This window comes from Mus musculus, chromosome 4, assembly GCF_000001635.26.
Source record: "Mus musculus strain C57BL/6J chromosome 4, GRCm38.p6 C57BL/6J".
NCBI lineage: Eukaryota > Metazoa > Chordata > Mammalia > Rodentia > Muridae > Mus > Mus musculus.
Window position 1 is genome coordinate 43,407,753 of NC_000070.6, and position 26,639 is coordinate 43,434,391.

Below are 26,639 nucleotides of genomic sequence, written 5' to 3' on the forward strand. Positions count from 1 at the left end.
GAGAGTAGGTTAGTTCCCAGCAAGCCAAGAACTGTGAACAGCACAGTGGAGCAAGGGGGAAGTGTCGTGAGAACCATGAATGGGCCAGGATGAGGCAGAAGCCTGAGAACTGGGGCCTGAAGGGCAGGAAACAGGATTGACCAATGTGAGAACATGGGACGAAAGGGGCCGCAGGTTCAGACTAGTTGATAGAGCTTATATAAGTGGTCACGGCAGTGGGCACCATGGAATAGTAGGAAACAGCTGTGTGAGGGTGATGGCCGGACTTGAGGGAGAGGACTGGCCTCAAGCCCTTGAGAATGAGTGGTAGTAGACACCCTCGAGAGGGGACGTGCCCAGGCTTGGAGCCATTTCAGCTGTGATTGGGAGTGAGCTACCCATAACCTGCAGCTTGGTTTCCTCGTGTGTTAAACGTGTGTGATGACACACACACCTCTAATCTCAGTACTCAGGAGGCAGAGGCGGGCAGATCTCTGAGTTCAAGGCCGGCCTCAGCTACAGAGCCAGTTCTAGGTCAGCCAGGGCTATACAGAGAGACCCTGTCTCAAAAATATAAGCAAGCAAGCCCACGCAGTGAAAATGCCTGTGACTATATGGGGATGTTTAGATGGAATTGGAGATTCCCTGCATCTGTGCACCTAGATGTCACATCTTCCTGCTGGCTGAGCCACTACTCTACCTACAGAGTTAGATTTAGGTAGGAGGCTCGTCTTCGTTTATGGGAGTTTCCTCCTCCTCTCTTCATTTAATTAGGAACAACACGTGTGAACTGAGTTCATTCATCTCAGAGTGCTCTTCACCCATGGCCACAGTGTTACATTCACTCCCAGGGAAGAAGTCTTAGATGCACTCTCGCTTGTTTTCTGCAGTGTTTGAGGCAAAGTCAAATGGCTTATTACATCATTCCTCTTTGTGTTGTTTGAGTCAGACTCAGTAGCCCAGGTTAGTTTGAACCGACTGTAGCTCAGACTGGCCTTGAACTCCTAACCTTTCTCCCTACCCTACAGATGCTGGGGTTATAGGGGTCACCTCCCTAGCTCCCATTTCATTCCTTTTTTTTTTAATGTTCAAAAATTAGGGCTCCTAATTTTTATTATTAATTCTATTGTTTGCTCACTTATTTGTAAAACTCTGGCCCTGAGCTGTGTCTCCAGGTCCCTTTATAAAAAAAAAAAATGTATGTGACTGTTTTGCCTGGATATATCTATGAACCCTAGAGGGAAATCTAATATTGTATTTAAAGAGAATCCCCCTACTTAAAGAAAACTATTATTTATGTACATGGTATGTATTATCTATAGATGAAACAGAAAAAAAATGAAAATCATCCAGAATTGCTCAACAGAGATCTGCACTATGAATATTTTGTTGTATTTCCCATGCATATAAACATAAAAATTAATAAAAATAACTTAGAAAAAGATCATATATATACAGTTCATCTTCTATTTCCTCTTTAAGTCAGTGCTCAGATTACCATATTGACATTGTTTTGAGCCACAGTCTCACTGTACACCCAATCTGGCTATGAATCCTGGGTTGGGGAAACTCTTCTGCCTCAGCCTTCTAAGTAGCTGGGACCACAGGACCTCACCACACTCAGCTAGTAGCATAGGGTTGCTTATATATCACACACACACACACACACAGTGCACACATGCACACACCACGTGCGCATGCACACATTTTTGGGGGTGGGCAGGGTTTCAAAAGGCACCACACCTAACTGTATATTTTTCAATTAGTGGATCCTTGTTGGAATTTTAGAGTCTTGTCACCCTTGTTACCTTCATAGCGTGTAGTCTGTTTGTGGGTATGTGGGGGTGTGTATTACACACACTGTGTTGTAGGTATGTGGGGGGGTGTATTACACACGTGCACACATATATGAGACCCAATATTTTTGTAAAGGAGATACGCGGAAGTAAGGGGGAATTGTCTTGTTTTCTCTTATATCAAAGCATCCTAAAAAATCCCATCCATTGATCTTGTTCCTCAAAACGTCACTAAGCCATTGTTCCCCATTCCCCATTTTGTTCTTACTTTATTTCTGCAAATGCCCACCCTCTCTATCCCCCTCCCACCCACCCCACTCCAGCCCTCCCCCCACCCCCCACAGCAGGCTTTCTGTCTCACTCCTCTTCCCAGAACCATAATCTTTTGTGGGTTTTGTTTTTGTTTTTTGAGACAAGATCTCTCTATGTAGCCTTGGCTAGCCTGGTATAGCTTTATTCTCAATACAGTTCATAAACCAGTCTGTTCACTGTAACAATCGCAGTGTCTAATAGCAGTGCATTTTTATCACCCCGCAAAGGTCCTCGTTAACCATTAAGCAGTTGTTCCACATCCCCCAGCCCTTGGCAGCTGCTGATCTACCTTCCATTTTAGCCAGTTTTCTTGTCTTAGACATTTCAAATCAGCAGGGCGTGGTGGCACACGCCTTTAATCCTAGCACTCAGGAGGCAGAGGCAGGCGGATTTCTGAGTTCGAGGCCAGCCTGGTCTACAAAGTGAGTTCCAGGACAGCCAGGGCTGCGCAGAGAAACCCTGTCTCGAAACAAAACAAAACAAAAAAAACAATTTCATGTAAGTCATATACCACACAAAGGAGTCACACGGAATACCATCTTGTAAGGCTCATTCATGTTGTAGCATGTTCTAGTGACTCAAGCTTTTATTGCCAAATAATGGCCCACCCATGCGTATATGGCGTTTGTACTCCTTTTTACCTGGTACAGAACATACTTACTCATTCATCAGCTTTGGGGTCTCGCCGTGGTCTTGGTTACTGTGCAAGCTGCTGTGAGCACGTTTATAGTGGCTTCTATGTGGCCTTCTGAGTTCAGTCCTAGAAGTGGGGTTGCTGGGTCTTGTGGGCCAGTCTGTGTAAGATTCTGAGGGACAGTCAGACGGTTTTTCAAGGGCCTGTACCATTACAGTGCCACAGCCACCTGTGAGGGTTGTAATCTCCGTGCTGTCACCAAGCTTCTGGTTGCTGTGTGTTTTGGTTTGGGGGCCCTGTTGGGAGAGCAGTGGTATCTCGCTGGGGTCTGTCCGTCCGTCCGTCCGTCTTTCTTTCTTTCTTTCTCTCTCTCTCTTTTTTTTTTCCAAGACAGGGTTTCTCTCTGTAGCCCTGGCTGTCCTGGAGCTCACTCTGTAGACCAGGCTGGCCTCCAACTCAGAAATCCACTTGCCTCTGCCTCCTGAGTGCTGGGATTAAAGGCATCGCCACCACACCCGGCTGTTATTTTCTTAATGACTAATGATATTGCCCATCTTTTCTTCTTGTTAGACCACTCGTATGTCTTCTTTAAAGACGCATCTCTTCAGGGATGGGCATGGTGACACTTTGAATCCTAGTTCTTTGTAGGCAAAGGCAGGTAGATATTAATGTGACTTCAAAGCCAGTTTAGTGTACATGTGAGTCCAGGACCATCCAGATATATACAAGGAGGCCTGTCACGAAAGGAAGGGAGGGAGGGAGGGAGGGAGGGAGGGAGGAAGGAAGGAAGGAAGGAAGGAAGGAAGGAAAAGTTGTAAGAGTTTTTTGTATAATTTGATTAGAAACCACTGTCAGGCATATGAGTTAAGCGTACTTTCCCCCATTCTGTGGGGTGGCTTTGGTGTATGTGTGGATGAGTGAATGCATGTTGACTTCAGGGGTCATTACTCAGGACCTTGGCTTTGAGACAGGGTCTCTCACTGGCCTGGGGTTCACCAGGCAGGCTAGGCTGGCTGGCCACAGAGTCCTAAGCAGTTACCTGGCCTTGCCTCCCCAGTGGTGGGTTTCCAGGTGTGTGACCCTGTGCCCTGCCTTTTTAATACAGAGTCTGGAGTCCACACTCAGGTGTCCATGCTTGCCTGGCAAGCCCTTTACATCTGACCTGTCCCCTGGCTCACTTTTTATTTTTTTAGAGGTATCCTTTGAAAGCACAGTGAGGTTTGATGAGGTAAGAAACACAGCCACGGGTTTATCATGAGGTTTACCACGGGTTACTCTCGGGTTGACAATGGTCTTCGAGGGTAGAGTGCTTACTTAGTGTGCATGAAGACCTGGGCTAAGTCTAAACTGGCAGATAAACTGGGCGTGGCGGTACATGCCTGTGATCCTAGCACATAGAAAGTGGAGGCAGGAAGATCAGGAGTCCACGGTCATGCCTGCCTAGATGTGGATTTGAAGGACAGCCTGTGATACGTGAGACCCTGTCTCCAATTTTTTATAAAGATTTATTTGTTTATTTTATGTATGTGAGTACACTGTAGCTGTACAGATGGTAGTGAGCCTTCCTGTGGTTGTTGGGAATTGAATTTAGGACCTCTGCTCACTCTGGTCAACCCTGCTCTCTCAGTCCCCGCTTGCTCAGGCTCAAAGATTTATTATTATAAATAAGTACACTGTAACTATCTGTAACTATCTTTTTTTGTTGTTGTTGTTGTTTTTTGTTTTTTTCGAGACAGGGTTTCTCTGTGTAGCCCTGGCTGTCCTGGAACTGACTCTGTAGACCAGGCTGGCCTCGAACTCAGAAATCCACCTGCTTCTGTCTCCCAAGTGCTGGGATTAAGGGCCTGTGCCACCACTGCCCAGTCACTGTAGCTATCTTAAGATGGAACAGAAGGAGGCGTCAGATCTTATTCCGGGTGGTTGTGAGCCATCATGTGGTTGCTGGGATTTGAACTCAGGACCTTCAGAAGAACAGTCAGTGCTCTTAACTGCTGAGCCATCTCCAGCCCCTTCTATAACTCTTAACCTTGTAACTTAGCTTAACTTCTCTAGTTTTTGCTTCCCCATGTCCATCCTGAATATCATACTCAACACAATAGCACTTACAAATCCCATAAAGGAGACTTCCTCTCAGAAGGCTTAATTTTAATGTGGTTTAACATACATAATTGTAATGTATAATTAAGTTTAATTATAACCTACTATAGTTGTCCCTCACACATACAGTTATTGGATATTTGCATTTCCCTTTAATGCATTTCCTTAGGCATGTGTAACTTGCCTGGCCTTTCACTGTATTCTACATGAGGAGCTTGGCCCTTTGGTCTAAATGAGTTAAACTTTAGTCAGTCAGTGCTGTCAAAGGTTCAGTTAGATGATTAAGAGAAAGCAAATGGGGGATTTAGAGCCAGAGTAGGTAAAGGGAGAAGAGAGATTGATAGATCAGAAGAAATTAGTCTTGGGGAGTCTAGGAGAAAGAGGCCTGAGTCCGACAGCCCAGGCAAAGAGTTTAAGAGGTCATTTCTACACAGGCCAAGAGACCAGAGGACCTCATGGATGATGGAACTTCAACCTCTCAGAGGTAAAACTTGGATAGAGACTTTCCAGGAAATCCCAGTAGCAAAGGTTTTAGGCTACTGGTTTTCAGCCTATGCGTAGTGACCCCTTTGGGAGTCAGACAACCCTTTCACAGGAGTCAAATATCAGGTATCCTGCATATCATTACATATTAGCACATAATGATTCAAAACAGCGAAATTATGGTTATTAAGTAGCAATAGAAATAGTTTTATGGTTGGGAGTCACCACCACATGAGCAGCTGGATGAAAGGACAGCAGCATTAGGAAGGTTGAGAACCACTGCTCTAGGCTAAAACAAAGCCAAATCGGGGTACTTTAAAGGTTCTGAGCCCCGACCTAAACAAGCATCAGAACTGTGTTAGGCCCCATGTTTGCCAGGTCTGTGTAGGAGTATGACAGAGTGCCGGGCTGGGGATAAGAGCGGCCACGCCCCTACCCCTTGTGGGGAGAGGTCTATGTCAGCCATGCTAGTGGTTATCCAGTGTCCCCTCCGCTGTGCTTATGAAGGTCTGTTATAGTAGCAACACAGCTCTCAGACACCGAGCCACCAACCAAAGAACACACATGGGTAGGACCGAGGCCTCCAGCACGTAGGCAACAGCCTGGGCCTCCCAACAGCTGAAGCAGAGGCTCTCCCTAAAGCTGTAGCCCGACTATGGTATTCCTTCCCCATCAGAGCTGCCTTGTCTGGCCTCAGCAGGAGAGAATGTGCCTTGTCTGGCAGAGATATGATGTACCAGGGTCGGGGGATTCCCATGGGGGCCCCACATTCTTAGAGGAGAAGGAGAGGGAGGACAAGGAAGAGGGACAGCATTTGGAATATAAATAAATAAAAAACCAATAGTAGCCCACAGTAATCAGAGGGATAAAGGTTCTTGGTCCATAGGGAAGAAGAATAGATGCTGGCAGTCTTTGGTCAACTGGTATAGTATGTTTTTAGATACATTTCTTACAAAATTATAGCTGATTTCTATGAGCATATAATACATGTCTGATTCTTTTCTCCTCATCTGTAAACTTGCCCTCCATAGCTGTGCAGGCATCGCTGTCCCTTCCCTAAGCGCCTTGTGCTCTCCAGACACCCTACATGGCTTTTCTTAGTTATGTCATGTGTGTGTGCATGTGTGTGTGTGTGTGTGTGTGTGTGTGTTGTGCATGTGGGACTCAGACGGTGGAGGGAGAGAACAGAGCTCTCACAGGTTGTCCTCTGACTTCCATACACATACACACAACCACACGCTCTCTCACAGTAGATAAGTGTAATTGTAAAAAAGGAAAAAGGAGGAACAAGCCCCTGAGCTCTATGCCCTCATGTGTGGCATTAAAAGAGGCCTGGCCTTTTACTGGACCTGGATACACAGTGACCCTAAAATGAAGCGGGGCCTCCGGACCTGGGCCTGTGCGGTGCAGAACATGCAGATGTGCCCGTGTATGTTGTTAGCCCATGCTCTCAGAGCTCTGCCTTGACCCAGACCCTTTATTCCCCATGGATTCTTGTCCATCTGAAAATTGTTTGGGGAAGGGCCTGTCCCTGATCTCCAGGGAGGTGACATTAGGTTCCCTTTCTCTTCCAGGTGTCAAGCTCTCCTGATGAAATGTGTTGTGCCCCACTGGGCTCCAAAGGCAGTATCTGGCGCTGTTGATGCCCTTGTTGGAACTTTCCAGAATGGATAGCCCCCCTAAGCTGACTGGAGAGACCCTCATCGTCCACCATATCCCCTTAGTGCACTGCCAAGTCCCAGACAGGCAGTGCTGCGGGGGCGCAGGCGGAGGCGGTGGGGGCACAAGAGCCAATCCCTTCTGCCCCCCGGAGCTGGGCCTCACCCAGCCTGACCACGACCTAGGACAAGCTGACTCCCTTCTGTACCCCAGCCTGCACTCAGCGCCAGGGGCACCTACAGGGTCTTCAGACAGCGTCAAAAGTAGGAGTCGGGATGGACGAGGCCCCGGAGCTCCCAAGCGCCATAATCCCTTCTTGGTGCAGGAAGGTGTGGGTGAGACAGGACTCGGTGACCTGCATGACAGCAGCACTGGTGACAGTGTCACCCAGCAGTCCTTCCACCTGCACAGCGCCAGCCAGCCCTTCCATCTGTCTTCTTTCCAGCTGCCACCGTCCGGCCCCGGGCAGGGCAGGCCGTGGGGTGCAACTCACAGTCGACCTGGAGTGGTGGAGGGGCAGGAACAGGACCCAGCGACAGCCTTGGGGACCCAGTGCAGCACCAGCCACTGCTGCCGGCCAGAGCTGGAAGCTGAGAGGATGGAGCTGGACGAGTGTGGGGGACACGGGGGGAGTGGCAGTGGAGGGGGGACCAGTGATATCTCTGGCTTTTCCTTTGAGCAAGAGTGGAAGATCAGTTCCGACGAATCCCCAAGACACCCTGGACGCTCCGGCTCGGGAACCCAGCACTGCCACTGCAGTAGTACGTCCAGTCAGTCGGAGGCGGCTGACCAGTCCATGGGCTATGTCAGCGACTCCTCCTGTAACAGCTCCGACGGTGTGCTAGTCACCTTCAGCACCCTCTACAATAAGATGCACAGCAGCTCCCGTGCCAACCTCAACTCTGTCCCTCAGTCCTGCAGCGACTCTTCCTTCTGCAGCCACGCAGACCCTGGAGCCTTCTACCTGGACCTGCAGCCCTCCCCGGCTGAGTCGAGAATGTCTTGCGAGTCCCACCACCCTGAGAACGGGGACAGGGAAGAGGGCTGTGGCTGTCCTCATGTCTCATCCCCTGAGCTCGATGCCAACTGCAACGCCTACCACCCACACTCTGAGCCCTGCCCAGCTGTGGCTGACCTCACAGCCTGCTTCCAGAGCCAGGCCCGCCTTGTTGTGGCCACACAGAATTACTATAAACTTGTCACCTGTGACCTGTCCTCACAGTCCTCCCCGAGCCCCGCCGGCTCCTCCATCACGAGTTGCTCTGAAGAACACACCAAGATAAGTCCTCCACCAGGCCCCTGCCCAGACCCAGACCCCAACCAGCCCTCTGAGTATTACCTCTTCCAGAAGCCAGACATCCAGCCAGAGGAACAAGAAGCAGTGGGTTCCCCAGCAGAAGCAGCAACCGCCATGGGCCCCACTGTACTTGAAGGGCAGGTGTACACGAATACTTCCCCCCCCAACCTCAACACTGGCCGGCAGCGCTCTCGAAGCTATGACCGTAGCCTGGAGCGCAGCCCCCCTGTCCGCCTGGGCTCACTAGAGCGCATGCTTAGTTGCCCAGTACGATTAAGTGAGGGCCCTGCGGCCCTAGCTGGGCCTGCGTCCCCACCCAGAAGGGTTACCTCCTTCGCTGAGTTGGCCAAAGGCCGGAAGAAAGCTGCGGGCTCCGGCTCCCCACCACTGCGGGCGAGCGTTGGAGATTCTTCCCAAGAGTTCTCGCCCATCCAAGAAGCCCAGCAAGACAGGGCAGCCCCACTTGACGAGGGCACTCGATGTAGCCATAGCCTGCCGTCCCTGCCCTTGGGGCCAAGCTTGGACCTCCTTGGCCCCGAACCCTGGTCCACCCCGGTTTGTCAGGGCTCCCAGTCCAGCGAGATGCCACTTCCTAGCCTCAGAGCTGCTGGGCAGGGACCCTTGGCCCAGCTGATGGATCCTGGGCCTGCTTTCTCGGGGAGCCCAGCCACCAGCCATACCCAGAGGGATTCGAGAGCTAGAGCTGACGGTAAGGAACTCGGAGAACACAGCGATGTGTATATGCATTTGTTCCGAACCAGCCTGGGCCTCTCTTTCTGGTCCAGCACATGTGCTGTCCCGGGGTAGAGACAGGGAGAAGAGAGTGCCAGGTAGATAGATCACTAGGACTTGGAGACTGGTGTCCTGGGAAATGGTGACGCGATTACTGACAGAGACCAGTTGTAGACATGCAGGGATTTGCAGGGCTTAACGCATCTCAGGGACATGCCCAGCAGGGAAGCCACACTGGATAGAAGTGGCATTTGCTCTCTGATCATTGATGGTGATCCTGCACTGAAGAGACTGAACAGGTTGACATGTGCCTCCAGAGGCTGAGGCAGGAGAGTTGCTTGAGGGCGGGCGGCCAGGGTGAGCAACAAAATGAGACCACTTATGTAAGAAAAAAGCAGAGCAGAACTGAACCTTGACCGTTCCAGTCCACCATGGACTCCTAAGCCAGCAGCCATGGTTGATTCTATTTCGAGTGATTACTTTGTAGCAGGGTCTGTGCTGAAGCAGTGCTGGAGAGAGAATCTGTCCTCCTGGGATTCTAAGCAAGGACAGAACAAAAGGGAAGCAAGAAACCATGCAAAGTAGCAGTGTAAGGTGCAAGTAGCCCAGAAGATTATCTCTGCTAGTCTGGCGTGTTAGGGGGGGACTCAACGGTTTACATTTAAGCCTGGAAGAAAGATAAGGGTTAGGTTTTGTAGACTCTCTTCTAAGAACATTCTAGGCTCTCCCGTGATGTACAAAGCCACGCAGGCGCAGAGTCTGGCGCTTTCCAGGAACTGCAGTAGACTAATTTAGCAGAGCCTTGCCGGTGGGGGTGAACCACCGAAGGATTTTGATCAGGAGAGTGGCTGTGTTGGTATTGTTTGGTTTGGTTTTCTGTGTGCTTAATGGCACATTTTGAGTTGCACTTTAGAAAGCTCCTTGGTGGGTTGGGTGGGAGGTGTGGAGAAGTGTCTTCCGACAGGAGAGCCTGCCTTGTAGAGTGGGAGGTCACGGGGTTAGGAGCAGTAGTGGGCCTCTGTGGGTTCTAAGCACACTGCCTTACTTATTCGGTGATCTCTCACCCAGACGGGGCTATAGAGTGAGACCCTGCCAGGGAGGGCGGGAGGGAGGAGGGGTAGTTAAAAGTGGTCATCCATGAAGAATGTGTGGAATTACAAAGTAAACAGGAATAGAACCAGGGGATGGATAGTGTGACTTAAGGGCTGAGCAAAGCAACCCTCAAGGTTGGAGATGAAGCTGGGCTTGTCGGGCTCACCTGTAATTCTAGCATTTAGGAAGCGAAGGCTGAAAATTCAATCCGAAGTTTAAGATGGGACCAGCGAGGTGGCCCGGCGGGTAGAGGCCCTTGTGGTCGCAGCTGGGTGACCTGAGTTCAATCCTTAGAATTTACATGAAAGGACAGGACCCACCCTGCACAGTTGTCCTCTGACTCCCACACCTGTACGTGCACACACACAATGATCATTAAAATACATATTTCAGCCAGGCTCGGTAGCACACACCTTTAATCCCAGCACTCATGAGGCAAAGAGGCCTGGTAGACTTTTGTGATTTTTGAGGACAGCTTGTTCTACATAGCAAGTTCCAGACCAGCCAGGTCTATATTGTCTCAAAATGTTTAAATATTTTAAAGGGGGTCTGGAGAGGTGGCTTGGTGATTAAAGCACCTTGCCAGGTATCACAGTCACCACCCTCGAAACTGCAGATGCCACCAATACCTGGTAGCTGTGCAGCCTACCCATAATTCCAGGCTCAGGAGACAGAGACGGATGCCCAGAGCATGCTACAAAGACTGACCAGATCCAAGAGCTCTGGGTCTGAGGTAGATGGGTGATCAAGGATGAGTCTCAGTATCAACTTGGGGGCCTCCACAAATACTCACATGCATGCAAACGTGTGTACACACACAGAGACACCACATATCCAAGATAATGGAACAAAAGAAAAGGAGAGGAAAGAGGAAGAGACAGAGGAGAGAGCCAGCAGCCACTGAAGTGTTTTCACTAGACTCAAAAATTTAAAGAGCTTTTGATATTTTTAAAAATGTAAGCATTTTTCTTGGGTCAGCGAGATGGTTCAGCCAGTAAAGGCGTTTGCCAATAGGCTCTTTGATCCTAGAGTCTAAATGGGGGAAGGAAAAAATTAACCCATGATTTCCGCATGCCTCTTCCCATACACACACACGAAATAAGGTTTACTTTTTTTTTTAAACTATTTTGAAGCAGGGTCTTATGAATCCCAGGTTATCGTCAAACTGTGTAGCCAAGGACGACCTTGAGGCCGCTGCCTCTGCCTCCTGCTGGGACTACAGGAATGAACCTCTGGGTACGCTCAGCCCTTCGGACTGACCGGGCTTAGTACTGCCTTACTGGGCAGGCTCTCTACCAGAAGCGCTTCCTCCCCAGTCCCAGTGGGACTTCTCCGTCAGGGCAGCCTCCAGTGACGCTGTCACCCTCTTTCCCCTGATCCTGTGCACTCTTTTTAAAGCCAACAAATGAGTTGACAGTTGGTTGAATTTATGGATAGCCAAGGAAGAACCAGTTTGGACAGGACTGGAAGAAGCTGAGGCTCCTCCTGAGAACCTGAGCAGCAGGGTCGGCGGTTGAGAAAAGGGATCTTGCCAAATCTTGATAGAGCAAAATTAATCAGACCGAGGCCAGAGTGAAATTCGATTTGTAAAGTGTCCTTGAGTTGATTTGGGGCGAATAACAGATTGCAAAATGTGCATCAACCATTCCCAAATCCATGCCCAGAGGTAGATTCCAGCGGGGGTGGGGGGTTGCTTCCTTCCTTTGAACACAGAGCACTGACTGGCTGCCCCTGGGACTCTGGATGCTACCTTGTAAGAAGGAACCCAGGAACTGGGGCTGCTTCCCAGGTACACAGCACATGTGATCTTTATTCTCTGAGCAACAACCACAGATAAATTCATTTTTTCAAGAAAATCAGATTTATATAAGGTGATTTGAGGCAGAGGAGACTAGACTGAATCAGAAGTAGAGAGTCGTTCATTTAACTGTTCGGTTCCTGAGATGCGCCCAGACCCTAGAGACACAGCGACTGAGAGGATTTGGTCCCGACTTTTCTGGAAATCCTGTGAAGAGTAACAGGCAGCAAACACGTTAGAAAATTCTTCCCGACACTTTACAAAAAGGAAATGAAACTGGGTGAGAGGGCTGAGCAGGAAGGGACTGATGAAATCTCAGGCAGATCACAGCAGGGACGAGGCCCCAGGGCGTTAGTGACTAGGTATGATTAAGGACTGAGTGGTGGAGGTGTGTTGAGCACATCAAGGAAGACAGGCTGTCCTCTGAGAACTGGGGATGTCAGGGAGCATGAGTGAACACTTCTCTATGAGCCTGTGTACGCATCCCTCATGACTCCATGACGTGAGTAAGAAAGATGGCCCAGCAAACCCAGCCTGACATCACTGTGTGTGTAATGTGATGTGGTCAAGAACTTTGGCCCCAGAAGCCGACTCTGGTTTGGGCAACATTCTGTGCTCTGCTATTTCCCAGCTGAGTGACCTTAACTTGAGACAACAACTTAACTTAAATTTCCCTGATCTGTGTGTAGCAAGGTGGCTCAGACTTGTAACAAAGCCAGCACTTAGAAGCTGTGGCAGGAGCAGTCTTAGCCACGCAGCAAGTTCAAAGTCACTCTGAACTACATGAGACTCTGTCTCAAAAAACAAACACAAATAAGTTTCTTGATCTGTGGAGAAATGAATTCCTCCTGCTTCTTGTTGAGCCACGCCCAGGGCTTTAGGCCCTAGAAGAGTGTGTGGCGCCACCTTGTGTTCATTTAGATAGCTGCAGCATGAACGGTGTTTTATTGAGATAACAGTTCATTAACAAATACCGTGGCACCCTGCATTGTTCTGGACCTCAGTTTAGTTCTGGGACCTGTGATTTAAGGAACACTGACCTGAAACGTGGCTGGGAAAAAAATCCCAAGAGTTGGAAAATATCCCTCTTCAAAGAGAGCAGAGGTAGATTTTGAAGTTCTTAGGAGGGGATCATGGGAGAGATCAGGATTGGGAGCACATACAGGGAGCCGGGCAGTGGTGGCGCACGCCTTTAATCCCAGCACTTGGAAGGCAGAGGCAGGTGGATTTCTAAGTTCGAGGCCAGCCTGGGCTACAAAGTGAGTTCCAGGACAGCCAGGGCTACACAGAGAAACCCTGTCTCAAAAAACAAAATGAAGTTTGGCCGATTTGGCTACAAGTAAATACTTACTTGTCTTACTGCTGAATTTGCTCAAAATCGGAGTGGAGTGTGTGAGTGGAGACAGGGTGGTGGATGGGTAGAGAGAACTTGAAGTCAGCGACATCTTGGCACTGACTCTGACAGAAATGGAAGGTATCAGGAAAACCCGCGCAGAGCCCGTAGATGAAAAGAGTGTAGAAGCTTCCGGCGACACGGTTTAGGAACAATGTTTCTAGCCAGGCTGTTTTCGTTTAAAACGAAAGCAAAGCCCTTTCCACAGCAGGATGGTCAAGGGGAGCTAGATGCTGTGGGCCTGGGAGCCATCTGTGTGAAAGTCTGAAACACAGCTACCTTTGCCAGGGAGCACTTGCTCAGTGAGGTGAGCACGGAGCCTCCAAACATGCCTTGACACCTGCAGAGTTGAGAAAGTGGAGAGGCAGAAGGCATTCCCGGTCATAAAAAGCGCAGGGCAGGCTTACAGGGAGGAGCAGCGTCCCCTCCGCAAAGGAGGAACCTGCCTGTCCCTGTTCAGGGCCTGTAGCCCAGGCTAGCCCATTATCCCCATTGGGTATCACCGATCCTTGTGATTCTTCCTCCCGCTTGGGTTTCAGTGTCTCTCTGATTCAGTCCTTCTCCATCGCTGTTGCTACAGGGGGTGGCACCGAAAGCCGACCCGTCCTTCGCTACAGCAAGGAACAGAGGCCGACCACCCTACCGATCCAGCCGTTCGTGTTCCAACATCACTTCCCCAAGCAGCTGGCCAAGGCCCGGGCCCTGCACAGCCTCTCCCAGCTCTACAGCCTCTCTATGCCCTGCAGCCGCGCACAGCAGCCCGCCCCGCTGGTTATCTCTACTGCTCAAGGCCCAGCCCCAGCTCCCTCAGGAGAGCCGCAGCCATTCACATCGCAGGCCTCTGGCAGAGGCGCCAGAAACGCTGGGCCTGAACCAGAGACCTCGCGGCCATCGCCCCTGGGAAGCTACTCCCCAGTCCGGAGTGCCGGCCCCTTTGGGTCTAGCACCGACTCCTCTGCCTCTACCTCCTGCTCCCCGCCTCCAGAGCAGGGCACAGCAGCCGACAGTGTATCACCATGGAGCCATACCTGCCCTCCTACTGTGCGCCCTGCCACATCCCAGCAGCCACCGAAGGAGGACCAGAAGATTCCGACCTTGGCTGAGTACAGGCTTCATGGCACAGGAAGTTTACCCCCTCTGGGCTCCTGGAGATCTGGCTTCACCCGGGCAGAGAGTCTGGTTCGAGGAGGTGGCGAGGGCAGCATGGCCAACAGGCCCAACAATGGTACGAGCTTCATTCCAAGCAAGCCTACATCTCTTTTGGGTGGGTTCTTAACGCTCTCAGTGGGGGTCACGTCCACAGTGGCTGGAGGTGATTGACATGTTGGCCTAGCCCTAGCATTTTACACGGCCGCCTGGTAGCCATGAAATACTGGCTCCTTCTAACTATTTTCTCTCTCCTGCTTCCACTTCCAGCCAACCACCTGTCCCCTCAGGCCCTCAAGTGGCGGGAATACAGGAGGAAGAACCCATTAGGGCCACCTGGTTTGTCAGGAAGCCTAGATCGAAGGCCACCGGAAGCTCGGCTGGCCCGCAGGAACCCCATCTTTGAGTTCCCTGGTTCTTTCGGCACAACCAGCCATCTGAATTGCCGGCTGAATGGTACGTGACCAAGGTCCCCTGGTTGTACTCAGAGCAAGCTGAGAAGGGCCTGGCCAAGAGCTTCTCGGGATTTCTTTTTTTCTTCTTTCTAGGTCAGATTTCAAAGCCACTGTCGCTGACCTGTCCTGACCTGCAGGACCCCTTCTCCTTAACCGAGAAGCCTCCCGCTGAGTTCTGTCTGTCTCCCGATGGCAACTCGGAGGCCATATCCATCGACATACTTCAGAAAAAAGGTACATGGCCACACCCAGCCTGGTCCAGGGATCCTGCCATCCGAGCCTGTGGTGCCGGGTACCATGCTAGGAACTCCTTCAGAAGACTTGGGTGTTTAAAACCCCAAACACCAATAAGGAGCCCATGAGCATTAGGGCAAGAAGTTGAAGCTTGTGTAGTGTCTGAGTGAATGAGGGCCACGTATCAGGAACTTAAGAATCAGGCGTCAGCCCTTCCCTCACCAAATTAAGTACAATGAGAGAGGCTGGTACATAATTTAAAAATATTTCCTGGAGCCTGGCATGATAGTGTGTACCTTTAATCTACCACTTGGGAGGCAGACCCGGTAGATCTCTGAGTGCCAGGCCAGTTTGGTCTACCTAGTCAGTTCCAGGACAGCCAGAGCTACATAGTGAGACCATCTTTAAAGGATACACATAAGCAAACAGAGCCCCCAAGTACTCTAATTGAAGGCTGTAGTTGGAGCGACTCTGGGCAAGCATGTGGGTGACAGAAGACAAGAATTGGCAGGAGCATGCTGGTCAGTAGGTTAGTGACCAGTAGTCCAGGAGCTACTACAGGGTAAATAACCAAGTGGGCCAAGGGGCAGGAGCTTGGCCAAGAAGGCGGAGTTGCTTGTAGAGCCAAACAAAACGCAAAGGTCAGAGAGGGAAAGCTGTCCATGAAGAGAGCAGCCAACCCCCGGAAAAGGAAAGACCCACGAGAACCGTCGGTGGGGAGGGGCAACTTCCTCTTCCCCACTCAGGTGTCCGCCTCCACCAGGTGGGCTAGCATCTCCCCAAGGGGACCTGTGACAGCCACTTCTCCCTCACAGGGCTGGTAAAAGCTGTCAACACCGCTGTGGACCTTATTGTGGCCCATTTTGGCACGAGCCGGGATCCTGGCGTGAAGGTATGCTGACACTATCAAGAGCTGAGCTATGCCCTGCAGACTCGGCCGTCACCTCCCTCTGCTCTCGGGGACGGAATTCGGGGACAGAAATGGCCGGGGGACATCCAAGAGGGTCTGACTAAGCCAGACTAAGGTGAGGCTTCTCACGGTTGCCCTATGTATCCGCAGGCAAAGCTGGGCAACAGTTCTGTGAGCCCCAATGTCGGCCACCTGGTTCTGAAGTACTTGTGCCCTGCAGTCCAGGCCGTGCTCGAGGACGGACTCAAGGCCTTCGTACTGGATGTGATCATCGGCCAACGTAAAAACATGCCTTGGAGTGTGGTCGAGGCTTCCACACAGCTAGGTAGGTACTAGATTGCAGCCCTGGACTCCGGACTGAATTTGGGGTTCCAGAAGTTAGAAATGTGATCTCCAAACCTGCCTTCTCCCCAGGCCCATCCACCAAGGTCTTGCATGGCCTCTACAACAAAGTCAGCCAGTTCCCAGAACTCACCAGTCACACCATGCGCTTCAACGCCTTCATCCTCGGCCTGCTCAAGTGAGTGCAGAATGGCAAGATGTAAGCAGCCAGCCCCACCATAGCTTTGCTTCCTCTCAGGGGCTGGCTGCCTGGAAGGAGACCGGAGGGGTGTCTGCTCCTTGGGATGCCTTTACCCCACCGAGGTGCAGCCTCTCGGCAGGCGCTGACACCTCCCACCATCAGGCCCCTCCACTTCAGAGGCCATGGCCTGGCCTGTTTAGAAAGAAGCTGGGTTTCTCAGTGTTCGGTGTCTGCAAACGGTGATGTCTCAGCTCCAGCTTGGCTTCTGAATCCCACTTGAGATCTATACTCACCTTAGAACACGTGTCCCAGGAGTGTGGGGTAGTGGTGGCAGCCTGGCCGTCCCCTTTGTCCCCAGCAGCCTGTCCCCTCAGTCAGTAGTCACCCTGACTCCCATGCAAGTTGTCTCCATTCCAAGAATTGACTGACTTGTGAATCCCGTGTTCACCCCACCCCCTGCAGCCCCGTTGACATGGCAGGGTGCACCAGGCAGCCCCCGCTATAGATGTTCATCTGTATTCCTCCCCGGAGCTGCTCTTCTGCACCTATCCCCTCATCATCTGGCTGTATCCACAACACTAAACTCTTGCTCTGTCTTCCTGCAGCATCCGGTCTCTGGAGTTCTGGTTTAATCACCTGTATAACCATGAAGGTAATATCCGCAGCCTGCTCTGCCTTAACCACCTCAGTACGGGACGTTGGGGAGGACCATCCATACTTTCATTCTCAGAGTTTGGGGCGTCTTCTTGACTTGGAACCTTGAAGCAGCAGCAGGCTTAGGGGATCTGGCAGTTAGGGTGGCCATGAACCCCAGCCTTTCTTTCTAAACCCAGAGCTGCTGTTTGGGGTGTGTGCACAGCACACTGCAGCAGCCTTTGTGCAAACGAAAGCAATGTCCACAGCTTGTGGGGATGCATGCAGTGGCTGCCCGGGTTGCTTCTTGGTGTCCCTCTCAGGCCAGATTAGACTCGTGAGTGTGAATCTGTCTCCCTCTCTTTCCCTAGATATCATCCAGACCCACTACCAGCCCTGGGGCTTCCTGCGGGCCGCACACACGGTGTGCCCAGGCCTCTTCGAGGAGCTGCTGCTGTTGCTACAGCCCTTAGCCCTGCTACCCTTCAGCCTGGACTTGCTGTTCCAGCACCGGCTGCTGCAGAGCGGGCGGCAGCAGCGGCAGCACAAGGAACTGCTGCGTGTGTCCCAGGACCTGCTGCTGTCTGCGCACTCAACACTGCAGTTGGCCAGGTCCCGAGGCCAGGAGGGCCCTGGAGACATGGACAGGGTGGCTCCTGGGGAACGGGTGAAGGGGGTGGGTGCCTCAGAAGGTGGAGAAGAGGACGAGGAAGACGCGGAAGAGGTGGCAGTGGTGGCGGGGAGCTCGGATCATGGCAAGTGGGCCCGAGGGGGTCAGGCTGGCTGGTGGTACCAGCTCATGCAGAGCTCCCAGGTCTACATCGATGGCACCGCTGAGGGCTCTAGATTCCCTCGCAGCAGCAGCAGCAGCAGTGGCAGCGGCAGTGAGAAGAAGAAAGGAGTAGGCAGTGGGGGGCCGTCCCAGGCTCCGCCTCCGCCGCCTCGGGAAGGTGTGGTAGAGGGGGCGGAGGCCTGCCCTGCCCCTGAGGAGGCCCTTGGCCAAGAAAGGGGCTGGCCTTTCTGGATGGGGAGCCCCCCTGACTCTGTGCTAGCTGAGCTGAGGCGTAGTCGAGAGAGGGAAGGGCCTGTTGCCCCACCGACGGAAAATGAGGAAGGGACCGCAGAGCCTTCACCTGGGGGCATCAAGTGGGGACATCTCTTTGGTTCTCGGAAATCTCAGCGGGAAGCCCGGCCCACGAACAGGTGAGAGTCACTGCTGGCATATATACTGGTATAGGGGTGTGGCAAGCCTGGTCTAAATCAGGACACAGGCAGAACCAGGATCTGTCTGCTCTCCCCTAGGCTGCCGTCGGACTGGCTGAGCCTGGACAAGTCTGTGTTCCAGCTGGTAGCACAGACGATGGGGGCCCGTCGGGAGCCCGAGCCCAGGGAGAACCTGCAAGAGTCACACCCTCCAGCCGTGCCCTCCAAACCTCCGTGGTACGCCCAGGGGAATTGAGTGTTGGGAGACTAGACTGGCTGTTTACAGGGCTTCTCCGACCCCACCTTGTTGTTTCTCCAGCGAGGTGCAGGCTCTGTGCCACCATCTGGCCACAGGCCCTGGACAACTGAGCTTCCACAAAGGAGATATCCTCCGGGTGCTGGGACCGGCCAGAGGAGACTGGCTGCGCTGCAGCCGAGGCCCTGACACCGGCTTGGTACCTCTGGCCTATGTGACATTGACCCCAACTCCAAGTTCACCTCCTGGGAGCAGCCAAAACTGAGGCTTGTGCATGCTGGTGGCCTCAGGGACCCTCACATCCCCCGAGACTCAGAGCCTAAGAGTCCTTCCCAAGCCCTCAGGCTTGGCTATGAAAAGTATGCTGAGAGCTGGGGCCCCGGATCTCTGTGCTGGCGCCTGCTCCCCATGCTCAGTATTAATTACCCCTCCTCAGTGTCCCAGACCTCCACCCGGGGAAGGAGGGGAGGAACACTCAGTGCTGGGCTGCCCGGTTTTCCTGGCCCAGAGGTCATTGGTAGGTCCACTAGGCCGACTGATAATGAAGATGGTTAACAGTATTGGGGCCAGAGTCCTAAGCCCCCCATGCTGTAAATAGTCTGGTCGTCAGAGTAGGGAGGAGCCCGGGCTTCTGTTTATGTATGTATTTATTTATTTATTATTTATTTATTACACCTAATAATAAAAAGGTGCTCAGCCTCCAAGCCATTTTCTTTGTGCCCCTCCCCGACCCACCTCTCTTCATTCCAAAAGGTTCACTGGGTTAGGATGAGAAGGGAGAACTTGGAATCCAGGTACTTAGGCCGGGAGCTGTTTCTGAGTAATGCTGAGGCCCAGAGCATCATGGGTAAGATGCCCAAATGTACCGCCAAACTGGAACTTATATCCTGCGTGGCCAAGAGTCTGACATGTATATAGCCAGAGGCATGAAAAAGCCAGTTGCGTCGACCCTCCAAACTGCCCTTTAAAATCTGCTCCCAACTCCCCACTGAACTGCCTCAGAGTTTCCTCTCTAAAGCTAAATCCCAGGGTCGGACATCTCTCCGTGTCTGTTAATTCCCGTTGCCAAAGCACCCCCCACCCGCACACACACCGCAGTTCCCGGAGCCCCTCACGGGCTCTTCTAACCTGGCACGTAGCCTCCGTAGTGAGGTAGGAGACCCAGATTCTGAAACGTGGGCCTGGGAAGTGGGGAGAGAGGTTTGGGGTCCTTGTGCGCCCGGCCCCGTGAGCACATCTGCCCAAATTCCTGCAATGCCTGGTTGGTAAGCACAGGGAAGCTGGAGCCAAAGAGGAAGCGGGCACGGGGCACATAGCCCGTGAAACCTGGGGGTGGGGGAGATGCTGAGTCAAGACGTCCTGCGGTCTCCCCTCGCCTTTGGTTGCTACCCACTTCCTCTCACCTGACATGAAGAACTTGTGGGGATCTGTATCATCCATGGAGTAGGGGGAAGCCTGATGAGAGAAGTCAATGAAAGAAAAAGAATTAAGTTCAGGCACCCCGCAGACAGCTGGCAGCCATGCCCCACGGTGCCCCCAGGCAAAGCACGAGCGCCCACCCCCACCCCACCTGCCTGCCCCATCTCACATGTGCCAACTCCTGCTTCAGCGGTGGCTCCTCTGCCTCCCGCAGCTGGTCTTCTTCCACTTCTCTCTCTCCCTTGGCTCCGTCTGGCAGTTGATGGCTCTCTTGCTCCCCGTGCCTTCGTGTAAATTCACTCATAGCTTCAGCCCAAACCTGGTTGCAGTTCTTGGCAAAAATGAACTGTGCCCGTGGTATAAAACCTGACGGAGAAGATGTGTTAGTTCACGGCACGTTCTCTTCGAAGGGGACACCCATTCAGACCTCTATACAGACCTGTATACCCAGGGATTATGCTGGAGCTGAGCCTTTCATGCCCGCGCCTGGGAGGCAGCCTCCCCTTGGAGATCACAGGAGATCTTGGAGACTGGATGGGAGGCAGAAGTGTGCGGTGGGCAGGAGGCCAGGCTAGACCAGGAGGGCCTCGGAGTAGCTGACCAGTCACCTGCCCATAGGTCTGGCCCATGCTGAACCGAAGTAGCGGGCAGTGTCCGGTGTACCTGCAGCACAGGATCCATCCCATAGCTCTGAGTTGGACCCTACACCACCATCCTGACACAGGCAGGAAAGCCCCGCTTTGGTGTGCACTTGCAGCAAGTGCTTGTGTGTTTATTTTTACACGGGGTCTCACTCTCTAGCCTAGGCTGACCAAACACCTTTGATCCTTCTACATCCCCGCCCCATGCTTGGCTCACACGGGTCCAACCACTCCTGCCCCAGCTTGAGTCTGGAGGTCTTTATTTCTGTTCTTTGTCTCTTTTACCTACTGGGGACAGGACCTAGTGCCTTGTGTTCTAGGCAATCATTAAATCACTGAAGCGACTACATCCCCAGCCCTCTGCCTGGGTGTCCAGTCCTTCCTGCTTTTACCCTGTTTCCGTGGGGACCACAACACAAAGCTTTGTTAGACCTGGCTCTCACAGCCGCTAGATTCCCCTTTCCATACCATACCATTGACACACCCCAGTTCTCATCTTGACCCCAGTGTCTGTGAACTGGCTCCTAGATCCCAATCCCCATTCCCAGAAGCAAGCAGGGGAGTGCTCTGGGAGGAGTCTTACCCTGGAATATAATGCGGATTCTCGCCGCTGAGCCCTGGGATGGAAGTGTTGACCACAGCCATGGGAACTGGCGCAGTTCCTTTTATTTCCCTTCCAGGAGGGACTCTGGGCCCTGTGTACTGTGTCCAGGGCTATGGGGCAGGAGGGAGGGGGCGGGGCCGAGAGTTGGCGAATGAAGGCCCACCCCCCACTCCCTGGAGTGGGGATTGCTGGGGTAAAGCCAGCAGAGGTGGTGGAGAGGAGCTTCCTGGTCTTCCCGGAGTGGGTGCCGCTCTGTCACTTGGAAAAGGGCAGAGGCTGAGGGGAACAGCTGCGAAAGCCTCTGGGTGGAAGGCAAGAGGATGAGGCCAGCCTGGTCTACAGAGTGAGTTCCAGGACAGCCAGGGCTACACAGAGAAACCCTGTCTCGAGAAACAGAAAGAGAGAGAGAGAGAGAGAGAGAGAGAGAGAGAGAGAGAGAGAGAGAGAGAGAGAGAGAGAGAGAGAGAGAGAGAGAGAGAAAGAGAGAGAAAGAGAGGGAAAGAAAGAGGGAAAGGGAAAGAAAAAGAAACAGATAATTGCATTAATGCAAGGATTATTTACTGGATAGCTGCTATACTCCAAATCATCCACTCATTAATAACGTCTTGCTCGGCTCAACACCCTAAGGATGGCAGAACGTACTATGCGGAAGGAAGGTCCACAAGCCTCTGGCTAAGACTGAGCCGCTGGCCTCATGTGCAGCTGCGGATGATACTGTTTACCCTGACTGCCCTGGCGCCCAAATTAATGTACCAACGTCCTGGAGCTGGAAACAGAGGCCCCACACAGGCAGGGCAAGTCCTCTACCACCCAAGTGTATCCCCCAGGACATAAAGATATTAGCTCAGAAGAATGTGAAGCCAGAATTGTGGGGTGGGGGCAAGAACTGGGGCATGAGGCCCGGCAGGCTTTGACACCTATCTGAGGGCCTCATCCTCTTGGAGGAGGTAGGTACCTTAACTTTCTCTGGCCCCAACTTCTCCAAACTCCAGTGAGAAAGTTAAAATACCTGAGCTTACCAAGACTCTGAGGGTCAGCGGTCTCGAGAAGGTAGGTGAAAGGAGTGGTGACTAAGGCCTCACGAGGATGCCTCGGCTTCTGACACAGGGAATGTGGGTGAGTGGTAACCCTGTGAGGAGTCGGGGGTGTGCTCCCACTCAGAGGGTTCAGGGAAGGAGAGTCATGTAAGGATAAAGGATTAAGACCAGCAGGCAAGCCAACTTTACTTTTTTAAACAAAGCAAAGTTTTTAACAGTCTAGATTGTGAGCCTGGGCTTCTGGCACTCTTGTAGCTAGGAGGGGCCCTGTGGAATAGCCTTAGCTCCTCAGAAGGAGACACACAAGAGGAGAGGAGGTTGCTTTCTGGCTCGAAATGGCCCTCTATGTGATGATGGAACACTTGAGCAGACACCTTGAACCCTTGAGAACACTTCCCAGGGACAAACATCAGGGTGGACTAGATGGATGAGAGACTGAGCAGCTGAAGTGACCCACTTTTCTATTCCGTTATTGTTAAGGCCATTTTTACTTTGAGTCAAAGCGTTATTACTTAAAGTCTTTGAAGGCTAGACAGGCTCAAAAGCTAAATGTGGTAGCACACTCCTAACATTGGCACTTGGGAGGCTGAGGCAGGAGGACTGCCTGCCTGGCCTACATAGCCTGACCCTGTCTTAAAACCAACAGCTGGCTCAGCTTTGACCTTCACTTGATACTGAGCTTGCCCACAATCACTGCAGCTCAGTTCTCTCAACTGTAACACAGGAAAAGGAGGTTCCTGCCTCAGAGTAAAGCAGGCAGCACGGGACACACAGGTACCCAGTGTCTGCTTCGGGCTAAGTTGCTAACTTAACGGCGACCTGTAATATTTGATGGGAATGGGGAAGAGGCAAGGGCAGTCCCGGATGTGGGGGTAGGAAAAGTATGAGATAGAACATTGGAAAGCTTTCTAATTCAAAGCTGAGGATTAGGAAAGGGTCTTTTTCCTCCCTGGGTAGGGAGGGGTGTTGGCTGAGGACAGTCTGTGTAGCCCAGGCTCACTGTGTAGTTGTAAGACCTGCTGATCTCCAGCCCCTGCCTCCTGAGTTGTGGTTAGAGGCATAGACCACCAAGCCTGCCTATATAGAAGATTTTTCTGCAGAAGAGATGGCAGCAGTTAGAACCACATGCTTAGGCAAAGCGGCTCAGTGGTGGACCACTTACCTGGTCCACACAGGCCCTTGCATTGCAGCGTTTTTTTAAAAAGAGGAAATGGGTTAGGAGCTGGAGACACCGTTCAGTTGGCAGGTACTTGCCTGTCATGCTTTAGGCCCTGGTGTTGCATATGCTGTGTGCTGTACCACCCCCACCCCATAATCACAGACCTTGGGAGGCAGAGGCAAGAGGATAGGGAGATGGGGAGGGGTCAAAGCCATCCTTATGAGGTTAGCCTGTGCTACATAAAAAAACAAAACACTAGACTTTGTTAAGATTTGTGTTATTAGCCAGGCGTGGTGGTGCACGCCTTTAGTCCCAGCACTTGGGAGGCAGAGGCAGGTGAATTTCTGAGTTTGAGGCCAGCCTGGTCTACAGAGTGAGTTCCAGGACAGCCAGGGCTACACAGAGAAACCCTGTCTCAAAAAAACAAAAAACAAAAACAAAAAAAAAAACAATCAAACAAAAAGATTTGTGTTATTTATGTAAGAAAGTGTGTTCTAGTTGGTGGGATAGCCTTGTTATTCTAACCGGGGGAAAATAATAAAATGGCTTTCCAAAAAGGAACTTTCATTGCCTCTGTGCCTCCCTCCACTAGGGGTCGCCACAGTAACACAAGTAACAAGGGAGCTGCCATTCGCTTTATCAGTGTTCTACAAAACAAAGGTCCAGTGAGGAAAGCAGCAGCAGCAGCTTGCCTGTGCACACAGCCTCCTGGGCCAGAACTGCAGCCACAGCTTTCTGTCCTGCCTTGATCCTCTCTAAGTTTCAGGTGGCTCCCAGGTCCGGGACATGGTGGCTCACAGCTGTAATCCCAACACTCTGAAGAGTGAGAAAGGATTCCCAAGAGTTCAGAGCCAGCCTGGACTACAGAATGAAACCATTAATGCCACCCCAAAATAAATAAATAAATAAATAAATAAATAAATAAATAAATAAATAAATAAATAAATAAAATGAAACCATTAATGCCACCCCAAAATAAATAAATAAATAGAAAATATAAGACATTTGAAAAATTCTACCAAAATTGCAACAAGAAATAAAAAGATTAAAATCCCCAAATCACATACAACACAATATTTATTAGTTAAAAAAAAAATAGGGGATAGAGAGGTGGCTGCTCTCCCAAAGGACTGGGGTTCAATTCCCAACACCCACATGGCAGCTCACAACTGTGTGTAACTCCAGTTCCAGGGGATCCAAAACCATCACACAAACATACGTGCAGGTAAAACACCAATACACATAAAAAAAATCATTAAAAGAAAAGAAATATTTAAATTAAAAAAAAAAGTATAGACACCAGGGCATAATTCCAGGAGTTAAGAGACAGGGAGGAGAGAACGGGGGTTAAAGATCATCTCTAACATCCTCAACTACATAGCAAGTTCAAGGACAGCCTAGGTGGTCTATTTAAAATGTATAGCATAGGGCTGGTGAGATGGCTCAGTGGGTAAGAGCACCCGACTGCTCTTCCGAAGGTCAGGAGTTCGGATCCCGGCAACCACATGGTGGCTCACAACCATCCAATCACGAGATCTGACTCCCTCTTCTGGAGTGTCTGAAGACAGCTACAGTGTACTTACATATAATAAATAAATAAATAAATCTTTAAAAAAAATGTATAGCATAGGTAAAATAGAGCTGCTTTACAAAGAAAGCTAGAATGGTAGCTCAGATACCACCCTAGGTGACATGGGACAAAATAGGGGTGGGGCTTACTGGCTGCTCCCCTTGACATGCTCAGTCTGCTTTCTTATAGAATCCAGGTCCACCAGCCCAGGAATGGAACCACCCACAGTGGGCTGGGCCCTCCTGTCAATTACTAAGTAAGAAACTGACCCACAGGCTGGCCCACAGCCCCATCCTAGGGAGGCATTTGATTAATTGAGGCTCTCTCCTCTCAGATAATTCTAGCTCACACTGACATAAAACTAGCCAACACAGGCATGAACATCCATATACATATTCAGTACGAGATGTGTCTGTGTTGTTAGACTCTTTAATAAGTTTTATATTGGTCCTTCAACAGTTTGGCTGTGGGGCTGGAGAGATGGTTCAGTGGTTAAGAGCACCAAGTGCTCTTTCAGAAGACCTGAGTTTAAATCCCAGCAACCACATGGTGGCTCACAACCATCTGATGAGATCTGACGCCCTCTTCTGGTGTGTCTGAAGAGAGCTACAGGGTACTCACCACATATATAAAATAATCTAATAAATAAAATCTTTAAAAAAGAAGAACAACAGTTTTTACTATGATTCTAGTCTCTAGAAAAGCCCCTGAGAAGTTACAAAGTAGAGTGAAAAAAAAGAAAAAAAAAGGGGGGAGGGGGGAGAAAGGAAAGATGACCACCCCAGGTATGCTGGAGGACGAGTGTATTATAAATGTGGGGGGAGCATAGTCAAAGGCAGGGACATCTGGAGAGTCCAGAGTGGGTGTGACCCTGAGCCATGTGGGGAGGGGAGGGGAGGGGAGGGGAGGGGAGGGGAGAGAGGAACCAGGTGCAGCAGCAGAAGGCCCAAAGAGAGCAGCTAACCAAATGATGGGATTGCATAGAGCGGAGCCGCCCAACCTCCTGGGCTGGAGAGTTCAGGGGAGGGCGGGACATGCCAGTCAGGAAGGCCCTGTGACAGGGATGCAGGGAAACCAGGCTGCCAGCTCCTCAGCCACTTGTCCCAGGTTTGAGACCTAACACATAATACTAGGCTTAGCTGTGAGTGACATCTTGGTGTAACATTAGAAAATCACTTCATATGTCTTTGTTTAGAATACGCTCTCCTGACCACCACCTATGTAAACAGTCTGTCTTGAGCTTAGCTTGGATCACTGGAGACTGGGCAGACATGAAGTGAGCTGGAGACACCAAAAGCAGCTACACACAGCCTTTTCTTCCCCAAGTGCCTGGCAGAGACATCTTGGAGGAAGGATCTCTTTTGTTTGTGGTTTCTCCGATCTCAGCCGATCATGGCAGTGAGCATAGGAAGGAATAGCCCACAGCCTAAGGACTCAGGAGCACAGCCGCTAACAGGAAAGGACCGGAATAAGAAGTCAGCGTTTGCTGCCAACCAGAACCCGCCTTGCAGTCCTGCCAACTCCCAGAGGCGAATTCAAGTCTGACTCTATCAGTGGGTTAAAGCGTTGGGTCTAGG

General features: G+C 51.3%; 2 protein-coding genes across 19 annotated transcripts in view; one reads left to right on the forward strand and one right to left on the reverse strand.

Annotated features, from left to right (window-relative positions):
• Rusc2 (RUN and SH3 domain containing 2) overlaps positions 1 to 19,340 on the forward strand; it is a 49,891-nt gene extending 30,551 nt beyond the window's left edge. For 4 of the 12 annotated variants that reach the window (XM_030253056.1, XM_006537527.4, XM_006537528.1 and 1 more), the window contains 11 exons: positions 6,876 to 8,966; positions 13,853 to 14,497; positions 14,689 to 14,874; positions 14,967 to 15,107; positions 15,923 to 15,999; positions 16,168 to 16,342; positions 16,432 to 16,537; positions 17,146 to 17,192; positions 17,545 to 18,376; positions 18,476 to 18,613; positions 18,696 to 19,336. In XM_030253056.1, coding sequence (XP_030108916.1) covers positions 6,944 to 8,966; positions 13,853 to 14,497; positions 14,689 to 14,874; positions 14,967 to 15,107; positions 15,923 to 15,999; positions 16,168 to 16,342; positions 16,432 to 16,537; positions 17,146 to 17,192; positions 17,545 to 18,376; positions 18,476 to 18,613; positions 18,696 to 18,897 — 4,572 coding nt within the window. In that variant the 5' untranslated portion in view covers positions 6,876 to 6,943 and the 3' untranslated portion in view covers positions 18,898 to 19,336. Of the gene's footprint in view, positions 1 to 5,252; positions 5,303 to 6,875; positions 8,967 to 13,852; positions 14,498 to 14,688; positions 14,875 to 14,966; positions 15,108 to 15,922; positions 16,000 to 16,167; positions 16,343 to 16,431; positions 16,538 to 17,145; positions 17,193 to 17,544; positions 18,377 to 18,475 lie in introns of all 12 variants that reach the window. The other 8 variants (XM_011249895.2, XM_011249897.1, XM_011249896.2 and 5 more) reach the window with 5 other exon arrangements.
• Fam166b (family with sequence similarity 166, member B) lies at positions 19,262 to 24,379 on the reverse strand. Of its 7 annotated transcripts, XM_006538012.4 has the most exons (7): positions 22,316 to 24,379; positions 21,276 to 21,676; positions 20,491 to 20,714; positions 20,221 to 20,417; positions 20,036 to 20,087; positions 19,761 to 19,958; positions 19,262 to 19,519 (listed from the first exon to the last, which is right to left on the reverse strand). In XM_006538012.4, exons 2-7 carry the CDS (start codon positions 21,335 to 21,337, stop codon positions 19,431 to 19,433), a joined length of 822 nt encoding a protein of 273 aa, XP_006538075.1. In that variant the 5' UTR covers positions 21,338 to 21,676; positions 22,316 to 24,379; the 3' UTR covers positions 19,262 to 19,430. The 7 variants fall into 7 exon arrangements, with proteins under 7 accessions (XP_006538075.1, NP_001356006.1, XP_006538074.1 ...); NM_001369077.1 differs by lacking the exon at positions 22,316 to 24,379 and having other exon boundaries at positions 21,276 to 21,382; XM_011250054.3 differs by having other exon boundaries at positions 19,330 to 19,519; positions 19,761 to 20,087.
• Positions 24,380 to 26,639: the final 2,260 nt, after the last annotated feature.